The following is a 16,267-nucleotide window of genomic DNA, read 5'->3' on the forward strand; positions in this document are numbered from 1 at the left end:
TTTTCTGGATCCTGACTCTCAACTCTTCAGCCCACAGGTTGCTATGGAAACCACCAAGCTAGGACAGTGTGATCTCCCTCCATCTTAGACACCCTCTACACATGCACACACACACACACAATAATTAATGAAACCTGGGTGGAAACTTAGGCTCAACTTCTTGAAGTTTTTCTACATTAATTTAAAATCAATGAAGAGTCCAGTTTAATCTGCTATCCATCTAAATTGAAGAGTTGCTGCCTGTGGACATTTTGTGCCATTTGGATAAAGAAAGAAAGATGATGAGTCTACTAGTGGAGAGAAGAATGGAGAAGATATGCAGAGAAAAAGAAAGTTTGAGAACCTGATTTAGTTCCTGAGGTCCATGGTAGTTGTATGTGGGTGTGTGTTATTTGATACCATTAGATACTTGGAATTCTTAAAATCCACCTTCCCACCCACATCTCAATGCTGTATTGAGTTGGATTTCTATTGCCTACCATCAATATCCTCATTCTTTTTTTTTTTTAAAGAGAGAGTGAGAGAAGAGAGGGAGAGAGAGAGAGAGAGAATTTTAATATTTATTTTTTAGTTTTCGGCGGACACAACATCTTTGTTTGTATATGGTGCTGAGGAGCGAACCCGGGCTGCACGCATGCCAGGCGAGCGCGCTACCGCATGAGCCACATCCCCAGCCCAATATCCTCATTCTGAATAGCCCCCAAAACTTACCAGGATAGCCTTTTGGCTAATGCCCCCCACCACTAGCTTTACCCTAAAACAGAATTTTAAAAAGAATCAGTCTGTAGTGAGAAGGGGTAAGAGTAACGTTCCTTTGTTCTACAACTTTTAGCAATATAAAGCCTTTATCTCTCTGAAGTTGAGGTCTAGGCAGGAGAAACAGGACCTCAGAATAAGAAGGGAACATGAATTTCAATGCCAGTGGAGCCGGCTGAGTCAGTCTTCACTGAGATCTTTGTTAAGAAGGAAAAGAAGATGAGGCCTATAGTGATGGAAGGAATGAAGCAATAAATTCAGGTCATCCCCAGGAAGAGAAGGTACACTGAGGATCATTGTGCTGCACTCAGAGGTAGGAGGATGTCAATGAGTGCAGGGTGTCTAATGGTGTCTGCGTTTACTGACCATTAGGAACGTAAACATAGCAGTAGGAGGTGCTAAGTGAAACATGATCTCGTCCATCCAGGTACTATGTTTGCCACAATCACTTCGGAATCCGCTAGTGGGAGAAAAGGTTCAGAACATAAAAATACAGAGATCCAAGAATTTCCAGGCCATTGCCCACTGAGCTTTCCTATCCAACACTGTCTTTAGCACCATAAAAGTATGAAGTAGGTAAAATTGTTTATATATATTTGCTTCCTAAAGGAGAGTATTTTAGAAGGGACCACTGACAGACAAAACACTTGTTGGGCCCAAGATGACAAGGAAATCTGACACGATGAAATGACACGTGAGCCCTTTGATATGCAATTTTTCCAAGAACAATTATTCAGAAAGGTACAGTATTAATTATGTTCTCTTATTACACAAGACTGTGCTAGCAGAAGCACACCTACACAAAGGCTACTCTTGTAGAGCTAAGAACCCAGGCTGTCAGATATGATTTTTAAAATTATTACTATTTGGCAAATCATCTTTGAGAAAATTGCTTCCCAGCAGACCGATTTCATTTCAGATTGAAATAGGGACTAAATTTAAACCCAGTCTTTTCTTTGTGAAAGCTCCCCTTCAGTATGTTCTTGAACCAAACTGTAATATGGTCAGAAAGGCTGCAAGAGGTATTGGCAAATCAAAGATTTTACTTGGAAGATCTCGTCAGTCTTGTCTGTAGCTGAGGGAGTGAGCGCAGAGCTTAATCTCATAGATGCAGTCCAGCTTAGTTACAGAAATTGCCCAGGGCCGAGCAGAGCAGTCCAAGTAGGCTCAGTAGTTCATGGGATCTAGATGCTTTTTCCAATGAAATTTGCATTTGAGATAGGAATTCCTTTTATTAAACTTAAACATTAAACTTAAGATTTACCTTTTTGTATTAAAGACATGGGGTCCAGATGTAGGCAGAAACATACATTCAGATACCACTCAGGCTAATACTGATTAAGGAACATGAGAAATACTTCATTAGATTCCATTATATGTACATTACAGACATGTAATGTCAGTTTACCATTAAGGGCAACAGATCTATACCCCATACTCTGATGGGGTATCTTATAACCATACATATACTGATTTACTAGACCCTGGAATTTTCCACATTTAAATTCACCTCCACTCCCCCTTCCCACCCAAATTTGTAGCCTTGTGCTCTAGGTAATAAAAGTGAGGTGATTAAGTTGAAAATAATTCAATGGTTAATAGTACTGCTTCTTTACTTTCTGGGGGTATTTTTGTTGTAAAAGTTCATCTATTTGTACAGAAAATGGGTATGTCGGGTTTGAAGGCAGATCTTCATCTTAACCATCTAACCACTGACTATACCAAACCACCTGGGGGAATTCTATTACCTATATTGCAAGCTATTTTTTTTCTACTATTCAGCTTAAATTGCTCATATGGCTTTTGAAAACCTCTTGTCCTAAACCTAACGGAAGAGAAAAATAGCTGTTATTCAATTTAGCTGTTTTTTCAATTTTTGTTCTTTCAAATGCTACTTATTGATTGACACTCTCTTTGACTTCGTTACATCTGAGGGATATAATTCTAAATTCTCTTAGCTTTTCACTTTAGATTCTATTTACTGGTCATACAGGCTGCGGTCTTCAGGACTTTCCTCATTTCTTAAAATTTCACATAGTTTCCAGGTTCCAAAGTAAACTTTTTGACTTTCATTCAATTAAACATATGTTAATTATTGATTCTACACTAGACTCTGAACTAGGTACTGGGATAATCGGGTAGAATAAAACAAAGATTTCATAAAATAGAATGTTCTGTTAGGAGAAGCTGACTGGGAGCAAGAAAATATGCAAATTAAAATAATTTCAGATCCTGCTAAATGCCATGAAGAAGGCAAAAAAGGTGATGTGGTGGAGGATAACTGGAAGGGTCCAACTCCAGAGCAAGTGGCCAGGTAAGGCCTGAGAAGCAGCATGACTGGAGGAAATGCAAATGCAGAAGTCCTGAGGCCTCAGAGGCAGGCGGCAACCTGCCACACATGAGCAGGGAAAGCAGCCAGTTTGTTGGAGAGTACACAGATACAAGAGGGCATCAGACGGTTTTGTTTTGTTTTCTCATCAGGTGGTTTTGAAAAGCAGGCAAGGTAAGAAGGCATAGAACTTTAAAAGTATGGTAAAACCTCTAATCCCAGCGGTTCGGGAGGCTGAGACAAGAGGATCACAAGTTTAAAGCCAGCCTCAGCAAAAAAGCGAGGGCACTAAGCAACGCAGTGACACCCTGTCTCCAAATTATAAAATGCAAAGAATTAGAGCTGGGTATGTGGCTCAGTGGTCGAGTGTCCCTGAATTCAATCCCTGATAACCCCTGCCCCCCAGCAAAAAAAAAAAAAAAGTTATGGTAAGAAGTCTGGATTTATTATCAGCTCATGGAAAGTCATTAAAAAACACATTTATCTATCTATCTATCTACCTACCTACCTACCTACCAACCTACTGATATAGATATACCCAGGGTGTTTAACCACTAAGTCACATCCCCAGCCCTTTTTTTATATTTTATTTTGAGACAGGGTCTCCCTAAGTGGCTTAGGGCTTTACTAAATTGCTGAAGCTGGCTTTGATCTTGCAATCCTCCTGCCTCAGCCTCTAGAGCTACTGGGATTATAGGTATGGGCCACCATGCCTGGCTCATTGAAATATTTTAAGCAACAGAATGACATGATCCAATTTATATTTTTCAAAGATCATTCCAATAGTCTTGAGGAGAGAGGATGTTAAATGTTTAAAACAGAGGTAGAGGGAATCATTAAATTTATTCTCATTTATTGTGGTCATCTAGATATGTTTCAGCACCTACCATCTCTCTCTCTCTCTCTCTCTCTCTCTCTCTCTCTCTCTCTCACACACACACACACACACACACACACACACACTATACATGTCCATATCCCTTGCCATGGGCTACAGAGGGCAAGCTGATGCTTCCATTAGATGCTGAATTACTCCTGACAGAGGGTAAGCGCATACAGTACAGTTGGTATCCAAGTCTCAGGACTCTTGTAAAGATTTCACAAGATAATGTCTAAAAAGCATCTATTATAGAGTGAGTAATCAGAAATGGTCAGTGTTAATGATGCTTATCCTCTGTATCCTTTGCAGGTCTCTGGATAACGTATTTATCTGTGTGTGCCTGTGTGTATGTGCCTGTGTGTGTATGTGAGCACACACACATATCTACTTGTACATGAATCTGTAAAAAGAAAGAGGAAAGTAATTACAGTTCTATTAGAATTGTTTTAATGTGTATGTTCTTCATCTAAGTTTCCTGTCATCTGTATATGATAAGGTCAGTGAGCCCCCTGAAGGTGTGCTGCGATCTATGGTATATGGTATGTCATCAGGAGAGAAGTCCACAGATTTTACCAGGTGCACAAAGGGGCTCATGATATATATGGTGCTCCGGCAAAGTAACACCAGACACGCCAGTCACTAAAGAAAGCAGAGTGAGAGAGAAAGGGAGCGCCTAGGCACATTATGTGAAATTGAGGAACACCAAAGAAAAGATTTTATGAGCAGACAAAAAAGATGACTGGTCACTCGTAAAGGAATAACAATTAGACTAATAAAAAGATTTCTCAACATCATCAATGGATTCAGAATAATAGCTTCAAAGAACTATCAAACAAGTATCAAGTGCCCTTTTAGGTGGAGCTCATTATGTTCCTAGAAAGTAAGACCTGTTCTAAATCTAAACTAATAGATGAAGTGTGCTTGTGCAAAACTGGACACAAACCACAGGAGACAAAACAGAGATCCAAGAAACATGTACACTTGTGAGCTTTCAGTATATAACAGAGGTGGCACTGGAGAGTAGTGGGGAAAATGGTGCATCATTTAGTCAATGGTGCTGGGAAAATTAGTTAACTACATGAGGAAGAAACAAAGATTCTTTACCTCATACTGTTGACCCAAAATAATTGCAGATGGATAAAGATTCAAAGGTGAAAGGCAAACTCTAACACATTTTGAAGGAAATAAGTACAAACATTTTTAAGGCTTTAAGCTATGGAATTTCTTGCTCTCCCTCCCTTCCTCCCTCCCTCCTTCCCTCCCTCCCTTCCTCCATTTCTTCTTTCCTCTTTTTGGTACCAGGAATTGAACCCAGGTGCTTAACCAATGAGCCATTATCCCCAGCCCTTTTAAATATTTTATTTAGAAACAGATCTCACTGAATTGCTTAGGGCCTTGCTAAATTGGTGGGGTTGGCTTTGAACTCGAAATCCTCCTGAGTCAGCCTCCTGAGCCTCTGAGACTACACACCTGGCTGGAATCACTTCTTAAATAAGACAGAAAGAAAGCTTTAAAGGAAAATATTTACAAAATTAACTCATTAAAATTAAATCATCTGTTTATCACGACACAGTAAACAAGAAGAACAGGCAAACTGCAGCTCAGAGAAGATATGTTCAATATGTAAAACTGATGAATGATTATCAAGAATATAGACAAATCACTTATATCAGTACATGAAATCTAAGCCCATTAAATGTGGGCAAAGACAAAAATATATACAATTTAAATTTTGACCAGGTAAACGAGTAACTAAGTTGTTGTATATTTACACAAACAACAGAATATTAGGTAGCAATGAAAGTGAGCAGTGACAACCATACACCACAACATGCATTAACCTTAGAAGCATATGGTGATTTCCATAGAGGGAGCATCATCAAACTACATGTGATATCTGAAATCATAGGAAACACATAAACCCAAACAGCATGTTTGGGATACATACACATGCTATGTAACTATTTATTTTGAAGATTAAAGGAGTAACACACGACTCCTGAATTCACATTTTTTGTTGACATCTCCCTCTTGGGGCTTCTGATGTGCATAGTCAGATGCAGAGAGCAGAACTTCCTCTCAAACAGCTCATGGACTTAAAACTTAATAAGTTCAAAATGGAATTCACCCTCTCCCCCTACAAACTTGCTTTATTCCTTCCCTTTTCTTGTTAGAGTCTGTAAATAAGTCAAAATAACACCTGGCATTTTGTCAGGGGAATGTTAGAGTTCATAAACAAGTCTGGATGGTGCCTGGCAAAATGCCAGAGGGAGTGGTTTGAGAAGTAACAAAAGCGAGCCATTAAGTGTGGAGATTCCTTATTGGTTGTCTGATGTATCTAGTTTATGCTAATTAGATAAGCTGTGTGGAATGTATAAATACTGCTCCTGTCCTGCAATAAACGGCTCCCACTCCTGCTGTATCAATCTACACAAGTTGTTCGTCACCCCCCCTGATTATTCTGCTGCAGCCGGACTGCGGCAGATGGTGGCCCGTTACGGGGAGCCCCGGGACATTCGGGGGTAAGTGACGAAAAAAAGCTGCCCGTCCATAGATAGGACGGGGGCAATCTGCTCGTCCCTAGGCAGATAGGGCGAGAGGAAAAATGGTCATTTCAAGAAAATGGAGAAGATTGATACAGTATGTTTGTGTCTTGTTTTGTCTCAGTGTATTGTATTGTCTTTGTGATGAAAATATGGAAGGGGTGAGAAGTAAATTACTAAGGGAAGAAGGCACCCCAGTGGAACCAAGAATAGTTAGGGCATGTGTTGATAAAAGCCCAAGAACTCTAGTCAGAAAGAAAAAGAAAGTTCAGAAGAAGGATTATCAGAAAAAAAGTTGCAGCAAAAGGCTATTACTAAATACTTTTCNGAATAGTTCAGTAATAAATATTCCTATATGAATGACAGTCTCAATACATTTCCAGTTATAGGCTTGCACCTGTGTGCCCAGTTTTCCAGTGTTGCTGAGAACCGGACAAAACTTCGGCTGAGAAACGGACGAGACTTCGGAGCTGTTGCTGTTTCTGCTGCTACAGCTTAGGCTAGCTGCCTGCAGAACTTACCTGGACTGTGATTTAAGCTAGCTGCCTGCAGAACTTACCTGGACTGTGATTTACCTGGACTGTGAGTTAATCTATTGAGACACTGCTTTACCTGGACTGAGACAACAAACTGTAATCTATATCTTTGCTAACGGTGTCATTGCTGGTATAATTTTTCCAAGGGCTTCTTGCATGGAGCCATCAATTGGCTTGGTATTGTGGCATTTTGTATCCTCCCTTTCTGCTTGTAGCAGATTATTTATGGTGTTTTTGTAAAAACCACTATGCTCGTTATTTAAATTAAACAAAAGGGGGAAATGTTAGAGTCTGTAAATAAGTCAAAATAACACCTGGCATTTTGTCAGGGGAATGTTAGAGTTCATAAACAAGTCTGGATGGTGCCTGGCAAAATGCCAGAGGGAGTGGTTTGAGAAGTAACAAAAGCGAGCCATTAAGTGTGGAGATTCCTTATTGGTTGTCTGATGTATCTAGTTTATGCTAATTAGATAAGCTGTGTGGAATGTATAAATACTGCTCCTGTCCTGCAATAAAGGGCTCCCACTCCTGCTGTATCAACGTACACAAGTTATTCGTCACCCCCCCTGATTATTCTGCTGCAGCCGTACTCCGGCATTTCTCTTTATGATCACTATTGCGTCACACACTCAATCTCATTTCACTTTGTGTAGGCGTGTACTCTCCCTCGTTTTCAGATTAAATTCATTATCAAGTCCGTTAATTTTACTTTCTTAATATATTACAATTCCTTATGTTTTTTTTATCACTATTGCTGTAAATTCAGTGAAAAAACTCATTACTTCTTACCTTTACTTGGTCTGTTTACTGTTGGCGTTATTCTTCCTAAACACAGACTGAGTGAAAAAAAAGTCCATATATGTGTATTTATATAGATTTTGTGTGTGTATTGTTTTGTTTTGTTTTCTCAAAGTGATAGGAAGTTGCTAAAGGGTTTTGAGAAAGGAGAAAGAATCCTTTAGTAACTTCCCATTGCTTTCAGAATAAATCCCATTAAGTTCGAACTGCATATGTGACACACAGCTCTTTCAAGACTTACCTCTAGTTTGTCACTTCAGCCTCATGCTTCAAAACACCTTGTCACTGACTGCTTCAAGCATGCTTCTTCTGTCGCTCGCGGTTGCCCACGATTTCTCCCTAACAGGATCTTATATCTCTTTTCTGCTATTACTTCTCCGTCAACCCATTCCTGATCTTACCGGTTCCTAGTCTGAGCAGGAGAGTCCTCCAGGAACAATTTGTGTTATCAGAGACCCAGCGCCTGCTCTGAAACATCTCTTTACCTAGCCATCTTCTGCACTTGCCTGGACCTCGGAGAGCAGAGTCAGCATTTCATTTATCTTCCCATTTTACAAGCCCAGATCAGTGGCTGGTATGTCAATTTTGAATAAAGTAAATTAACAAATATAATTTATTTTCTTTAGCCTTACTGGAATATAAAAAAAAGCAAGAGCAAAAATACAAGAAAATCTGGGTAAAGCCTTCAGACTTCTCTGAACTATCTATTTACATTTCCTTTTCATCACTCCAGCATCCTGGCTACTATTTTTTGCCAGTTCCTATCACTTAGCCAATATGATCAATCTTGATATAATGATTCTTTTTCATTCTTATCACAAGGAAACCAGAAATGGGGTGGATGATGGTGCCATTTACTAACTTAGATAAAAGACTGGGGAAGAAGGAGATTCATAAGAAAGAAAGGATCAAAATTTATTGGCCATCTGGAAATATTTTGGTGTGAACTGCTTGTTCAAGTGTTTTGTCCAATTAAAAAATTGGGTTATCTTATCTTTTTCTTACTTATTTTTAGGAGTCCTGAATACATTCTGGATACCCTGTCTTTTTTAGACATATGTAAATTCAAATATTTTTCCAACTCTGTTGCTTGACTTTTGATTCTGTGAATGATATCTTTTAAGTTCTTAATTTAACACATTTATCAATCATTTATTGTTATTGCTGTCATATGTTCTTCAAGAACCCTTAGCTTACTACAAGGTCATAATGATATTCTTCAATGTTTTCTTTGAGAAATGTTGTTTCTTCTCTTATATTTAGGTCTATGATTCATCTAGAATTGAGTTGCAATGTGGTTGAGGTAAAAGTCAAGATTTATTTTCTTCCATATGGATTTTAAATTGATCCAACACCACTTATGGATAGTCTAGATTATACTTTTCCTTGTAGTTATAACTTGTGATAAATAAAGGGCCATAAAGAGTAAACCTGTTTGTAGAGCCTGTTCCACTGATTGTATACCCTTGTATGAATACCCCATTGGCTTAGTTACTGTAAGGTTAAGATATCTTGATATCTGGTAGCATAATCCTCCAACTTTGTTCTTCTTCAAGATTGTTTAAATTATTCTCTTCCCTTGGCAGTTCAATTTATAGTTAACTTCTAAAATGCACCCTGACTTATTTGAGTTCATTTAAATTTATATAAATGTTATTGCTTCCTATCTCATTCTGTTTCTTGTCTTGTCAATAAATACTACAGTTTGCATACTGACTTATAATGCTATGTGTCCACCCCACTTGTACTCACCACTGCATAGAAATCTATGGTGTGGAGGCACTACATTTTATGAACCTACTTTTTGAGTGATAGACTCCCAGGATGCTTCCAATTCCTGTCCACAACAAATACAGGTATATTGAATGGACCTCTACAGCTCCATTTATGGGCTTATATGAAAAAATTTTGGATGCATATCTACAATAGAACTAACAAGCTATAGGCTTATCTATATACTTAAAGGAACTAAGAAGTGCTGAATTTCTCTGCAAAGTGGGTGCACTGCACTATACATGTATATACCAATATTAGTTTAAGGGCTCCTATCCAGTTTTATTAACTTCCTTCCTAATATTTGTTACTAAACATTTAAAAATTATTTTGTGGTTGTTATAATTTTAATTTTCATATTTCTTCTGCTTTGAGCATGTTTTCATGGACTTTCGACCTTTTGGGCTTCCTCACTTATAATTGCTTGCTCATATCTTTTGCATATTTTTTTAACAGTGATGCTACTTTTTATTTGTTGATCGATCCCTGTAGATTTAGATATTATAGACATATTCTTCCCTTCTTTCATTAACTTTATGCATAACTTTGCCATTCTATTATGTTTTTTTTTTTAATTTTTTATTGTGGGTTGTTCAAAACATTACAAATTTCTTGACATATCATATTCCACACTTTGATTCAAGTGGGTTATGAACTCCCACCTTCACCCCATACACAGATTGCAGAATCACATCAGTTACACATCCATTGATTTACATATTGTCACACTAGTGTCTGTTGTGCTCCGCTGCCTTTCCCATCCTCCTCGATTATGTTTATTTACGTTTGTGTTAACTTGATGCATGTGAGTACTCTGAAACTTTTATCATTATATATTATGGTTATATTATCATTATATATGTATTTATTGCATTTGAGGTCAGGACTATGAAGTATTCAGTTTTGTAACCATACTCCATAAACATGGTTCTTGAGATGGGGAGAGAGGGGAAGATTCAAATTCTACAATAAATGTTCAGGTTTCAGCTGTGAGACAGTACTGTGGGCCATTCACCAAATATATCACAAGAGAGAACCTGCTGAAAGTGGGTTACCCTCCCTTGTCTCTGCTTCAGGGACTCTGAACGTTGTTGTAACCTCTCGTATTTACTGGACACAGGAGTAAAGAGACCTTCACTGGAGGCCACTGAATCTCAGGACAATGGGTAAAATATCCCTTCCCTTTTTAAAGAAGAGGGGAACAAAATAAGGAGATTTTATTTTTTTATGCTTATAAGATTAAATGTCAATAGTACAAATTTGTAGAAAAGTGATCAACACATTACAAATTCTAATAAGTTTTGTTATTTAGAAACCTTTCAGTAAGGTAAAACTAGAGAATTTTTCATCTTTTTTTCCCAACAAAATTGACATTTATTGTTCCACAACCCCAACACTATCAATAACAAATCAGCACCTACAATAGCACCTAAGATATTTATATATAATCATATCAATTTCTAATATTCAATGCAAAAACATTACCCATTTTTTTAAAAAAAGCAGATATTTTGAACACTTTCCAATCACTTAAATTTGTTCATCAAAAAAATTAAAGTTACTTATGTTAAAAAACTAGATTTCACAACAGATGAGTTTATGCCAAAATCAATTTTACAGAGTTCACCATAAGAAGCAGTGAAGCAAATTTCTCATAATCTGCATAAAGAGAAATAGCTAAATTAATTGATGTCATTATTGGGGCCATCCAGGAGTTATAAATAAGGGCGAATATAGAAAACACACTGATTGCATAAAATGGATAATTAGCATGAGGTCAAAACAGTCCTAACTATCCTTTTCAACATACTTACAAAATATTTTATACATTTTCATTTGTTTTCCTATGAGAATGGAATACACTGTCAATCTAAAATCATACAATTTATCACAGTTCTAGGAGTCATAATCTTATTGCTACATACACAACCCTTCTAAATTTTGCCTACTTCTTAAACTGCTTTTTGGCCTTTATTTTATTCCAGAATGGGTTGACTGTTAGTCTTCTCTTTATCTAGATATTCTGGGAAGTATCTATGTCATCTGATAGTCTATAAGCTATTTGGGATAATAGGTGATATCTAGAGGGAAAAATTAGGCATAGAATATCCAAAGGGAGAGTTATTTTAATACATGTCAGAAGTAATAAGGATAAGAGGGGAGAATAGATTATACAAGAGGAGAGAATTGAAAGCAATAGTAAATTGGCTGAAGACATGATTTGGTTACATGATCTTTAAGAATAAGGATATATAGATAAGTTACATTTATGTCTCTTGCATCTCCAATATGCAAATACTCCTTCTTCTAACACCCATGATCAACTTTCCATCAATGCTTCAGTCTACCAGAAAATCTAGCATGACCGCAATTTTTGTTTGTGTACATGGAAGGGAGGGGGCTCGGTTTCACATTTGATCTGCTATATAAATGTTATTGCTTCCTATCTCATTCAAGAGATAGGAAGCAATAACATTTATATAGAGCCAAGAGCAGGAATCCATAATCACAGGTATACATCAGAACATATATGATACATAACTTCCCCTCAAACGATAAGTATGCTTAAGGAGAGCACAAGACCTTTCCTCAAATGTATTTAGTTATGAGGAAGAGTGGTTCAAACTTACTATGCCATCAGAAGGTAGTGTATCTCCAAGGATTTTGGAGAATAAAATACATAAATTTTGAGAAATAACAGATCAGAAATATAAAAGAATACTTTCCAAAAGTAAGCTTCAGTTCCCTTAAAAATGCAGCTTGTAAGGAGCCCCCTCTGTAAAAAGACACAATACTTTTGGTTCCAGCCATAATGAGTAGATTTTATTGAACTAACCCTTCAGTTAAAAGTAATTATAAAGCTGGACAAAATATGTGAAATAATTCCTTGAAGGCATTGAGAGCAATCAACTGAGGTAAGACTTGAATGGCTGTGATGCCTGAGGAAACAACACTAGTGTGTTTCATAATTAGCTAGGCATTTTTCTGAGGGCATTTGCTATTTCATTGGTTGGGGAGAGTAGAGGAAACCGGGAAGGGACAGTCTTCCTGGCTAAGGAGCAAGAGGATGAAGTTCGGGTGAAATAAACCATATGGGATTTGAGGAGTACAATCCCAGAGAAGAGGTAACTGCATTTGTGTTCCCCTTGAGGCATTAGCCAATTCTGACCTGAGCACTCAGGAGGTGGTACTCCTTGAGGCATAGATGAAATAGCAGTTGGGAGGCTGAATGAATTGCAGAACAGCCAAGTGGTGCTAAGTAGACTGGAGTCTAAGCCCTGCCAAACAGGAGGGGCTTTGGTAAGCATACTAGAGTTTTAGGAGAAACCCCAGAAAAACTGCTCTAGGAATACAGGCCACACTTCAGGACTAAGGAAAACAAAAGAAACCAAGCTAACAACGCCTAAGATGAACAATGGACAAGATAAAAGTGATCTGCCTGCCCAGAGAAAATCGTATTCTATTTAGAGGAAAATTACATGAACCATTTTCCATAAGCAACATCTCTATTTAAACAAAATTATGATACTTGCTTTAAAAAAAGGATCAAATGGCAGGGAGAGCAAGGGGAAAGGGGAGGAGGAGGATGGGGAAGGAGAAAAAGAATGGTGGGGAGTGAGAGAGAACAGAATAAAAGAGTTACACAGGTGATTCATATATTGGAGTTACACTCACAAGCATTTAAAACTACTATGATGAATAGTCTAGCAAATAGAAAACAGGACAAAATACTTATCAATGATAAAGCTCCCTTAACACATGTGAAGAATGAAATCAGGGTGCTGGGGATGTGGCTCAAGCGGTAGCGCGCTCGCCTGGCATGGTGCGGCCTGGGTTCGATCCTCAGCACCACATACAAACAAAGATGTTGTGCCCGCCGAAAACTAAAAAATAAATACTAAAAATTCTCTCTTTCTCTCTTAAAAAAAAAGAATGAAATTAGATCCTTATGTCACATCATATAAAAAAAATCAACGCAAAATGGGTAAAAGACATGAAAGTGTAAAACTCTAAAAGAAAAATAAGAGAATAACTCCATGACTTTGATCTGGGAAATGATTTTTTTTTAGGTGACTCCAAAAGTATAAGAAACAAAATCAAGAAAAGAAAAATTAGATTTCATCAAATTAATAAGTTCTTCAGAGCAAAACTATCATCAAAGTGAAGAGACAACATATAGAATATTTGTAAACCATACATCTGGTAAGGGTTAATATTAAAAGGACATAAGAGACTCAAAAAACTCAACAGGAAGAAAACATATAGCCTGATTTAAAAATGGGCAAAGGACCTGAGCATATATATCCCGAGACATACTAAAGGAATTCAACATTTCTAATCATCAGGGAAATGCAAAATAAAACCACAATGAGATATCATCTCTCACCTATTTAGAATGGTCATTTTCAAAAAGAGAAAAGATAAGTATTAGCAAGGGTGTGAAACGAGGGAACCTACGCACATTGTTGGTGGGAATGTACTTTAGTAGAGCCACCATGGAAAAGAGATGGTGGTTCCTCAAAAAATTAAACACAGATCTATTATATGATACATCAATTCCACTACTGGTATTGTATCCAAAGGAAATGAAATCATTATGTATAAGAGATATATGCACTTTCATGATCATAGTAGCATTATTCACAATAACCCAGATATGGAATCAACCTAAATGTTCATCAATGGATGAATTGAAAAAGAAAACAATCATGTATTCACACTAGAATATCATTTGCCCTTTAAAAAGAAGGAAATTCTATTATTTGTGACAGCATAGATGAACTGGGAGGACAACTTAGTTAATAATGATGTATTGTACACTTGGAAATTGCTAAGACAGTATATTTTAAATGTTCTCACCATAAAACATTAAATATGTCAGGAAATGCCTATGTAAATTAGCTTGATTTATCCTTTCCATAGTGTATACATATTTTAAAACATCATGTTGTATACCATAAACAATAATAATAAAAGATAAGGATTATTAAATGGAAAGAAAATAGAGGTTGGGACCCAATATTTTCCATTTTTCAATGCAGGAAATATTGGCTTTTTTCATTTCTTCCTCCTTAACTGATTGCTTCCACCCCCTAACTTACCTTCGATCTTCAAAAATTGTTGTCATTTTATGCTTTCATGAAGAGCACAAAAAACACATGTAGTTTTGAAATTCCCTCTATTGAATGAAATACATGAAAGTAGCTTCAAGAAGAGACACCATATTTAACAGAAAGAGTATAGGTTATGAATCTGATACCCATGCTCAAACTCTCCCACCCACCCAGTTTGTGTGATTATAGGCCAGTCTGAATCTCAGTTTTTTCCCTACCATAGAAAAAGATTGAGACTTACCTTAAAGATTTGTTTTAAGCAACTAATAAGATTCTTTCTATAGGTAGAGAGCTAAAGTATCCTGGATGGCCAATGATACCTCCTCTGCTGTTTGCTATCACCAGCAGTAAGAAGCACATGCAAAACTGGTAATTATGGACTTCAGAATGAAATATCATCTTTCATCTATCTAATGTTATATCACCAACGCAGATGAAAAAATACACAACTTGGGATTTTCTTTATACCTTTCATAATGCAGAATGGTAATGATTAGTAAAAATGTCCATTCAATATAGGTTAGTGAAAACCACAGCTTTCTAACCCCCTAACTTGGGTATTGCAAATATCTGGGACAAGGCTCTGGTTGTTACATGATGCTCTGCATGCTCTGGCTTGCCTTTCAACAATCATTCCTATTAAATCCTTTGTGTCTGACACATCTAATGAAGTCATGTTCACGATCAGCTTAATCACAGGATGGAGTATAGTACATATTTTGACAGGAAAGCTGTTAGTATAAACTGAAACATGTAGCAAATATATAATTGCATAAAATGTTCATTATTCTTTCAATCTAACAATCTTCGGCTTGAATCCTTTTATGCATATTTAGTCTTTTTAAGATAGATTGTTTTGGGTACTGTTCTAACAAAAAAGATTAGTTTTAAGCAAAATCCATGCCAAACAATTGGTGTAGTGAGAAATTGTAAACACAGCAGACTCTGAGCCATATATTTTATCTGGAAATCTTTAAATTCTGGAGAAATTACACATCTCTAGATAAATGATATACATCATTGAAAATGATTCTAGTTTTATGCCATGAAAATATACAAGAACCAAACTAAGTTTAGAGAAGTCACCTATAAATAATATTTTCCTAGAGTGCTGGTAATGAACTCCAGTTTGGGCTTCTAGCTAATTGTTTAATTATTCAATGACTGACTGAGTACATTTTTATATCAAAGTCTTTTTAAAGTGAGGTTATAACCATTTGCCTTTGCAGTTATAAATGATTTCCAAGACCTGTGTTGTTAGAGCTCAGCACTAATTAAAAATGAGACTTACATCACTCTCATGCCCTTCTCGAAGGTTGTATGTGAGGTCATGCTGAATGTCTTCCACGAATTTGTGAGCGTATTCTGGGTAAAGGTCTAGCACTTCAAAGAGGCCTTTGAGGATGATACACTGAAGATCACAGTAGGTTAAAGCCTTCACATCTGCATTAGTTTTTATCACTTGGTCCTTAATTGATAGATTTGCTCCAATTAAGTCTCCTTTCCCTACAAATGGGAGAGGGGGGGAGAAGGGGGAG

General features: G+C 37.0%; 1 protein-coding gene across 1 annotated transcript in view; it reads right to left on the reverse strand.

Moving 5' to 3' along the window:
- Window positions 1-16,267, reverse strand: part of Kcnh8 (potassium voltage-gated channel subfamily H member 8) — a 364,802-nt gene that overhangs the window by 44,845 nt on the left and 303,690 nt on the right. The window contains exon 11 of the mRNA XM_015494542.2: window positions 16,021-16,235. Within this exon, the coding sequence (XP_015350028.1) occupies window positions 16,021-16,235 (215 nt within the window). The remainder of the gene's footprint in view (window positions 1-16,020; window positions 16,236-16,267) is intronic.

Source organism: Marmota marmota, unplaced genomic scaffold (genome assembly GCF_001458135.2).
Source record: "Marmota marmota marmota unplaced genomic scaffold, marMar, whole genome shotgun sequence".
Classification (NCBI taxonomy): Eukaryota; Metazoa; Chordata; class Mammalia; order Rodentia; family Sciuridae; genus Marmota; species Marmota marmota.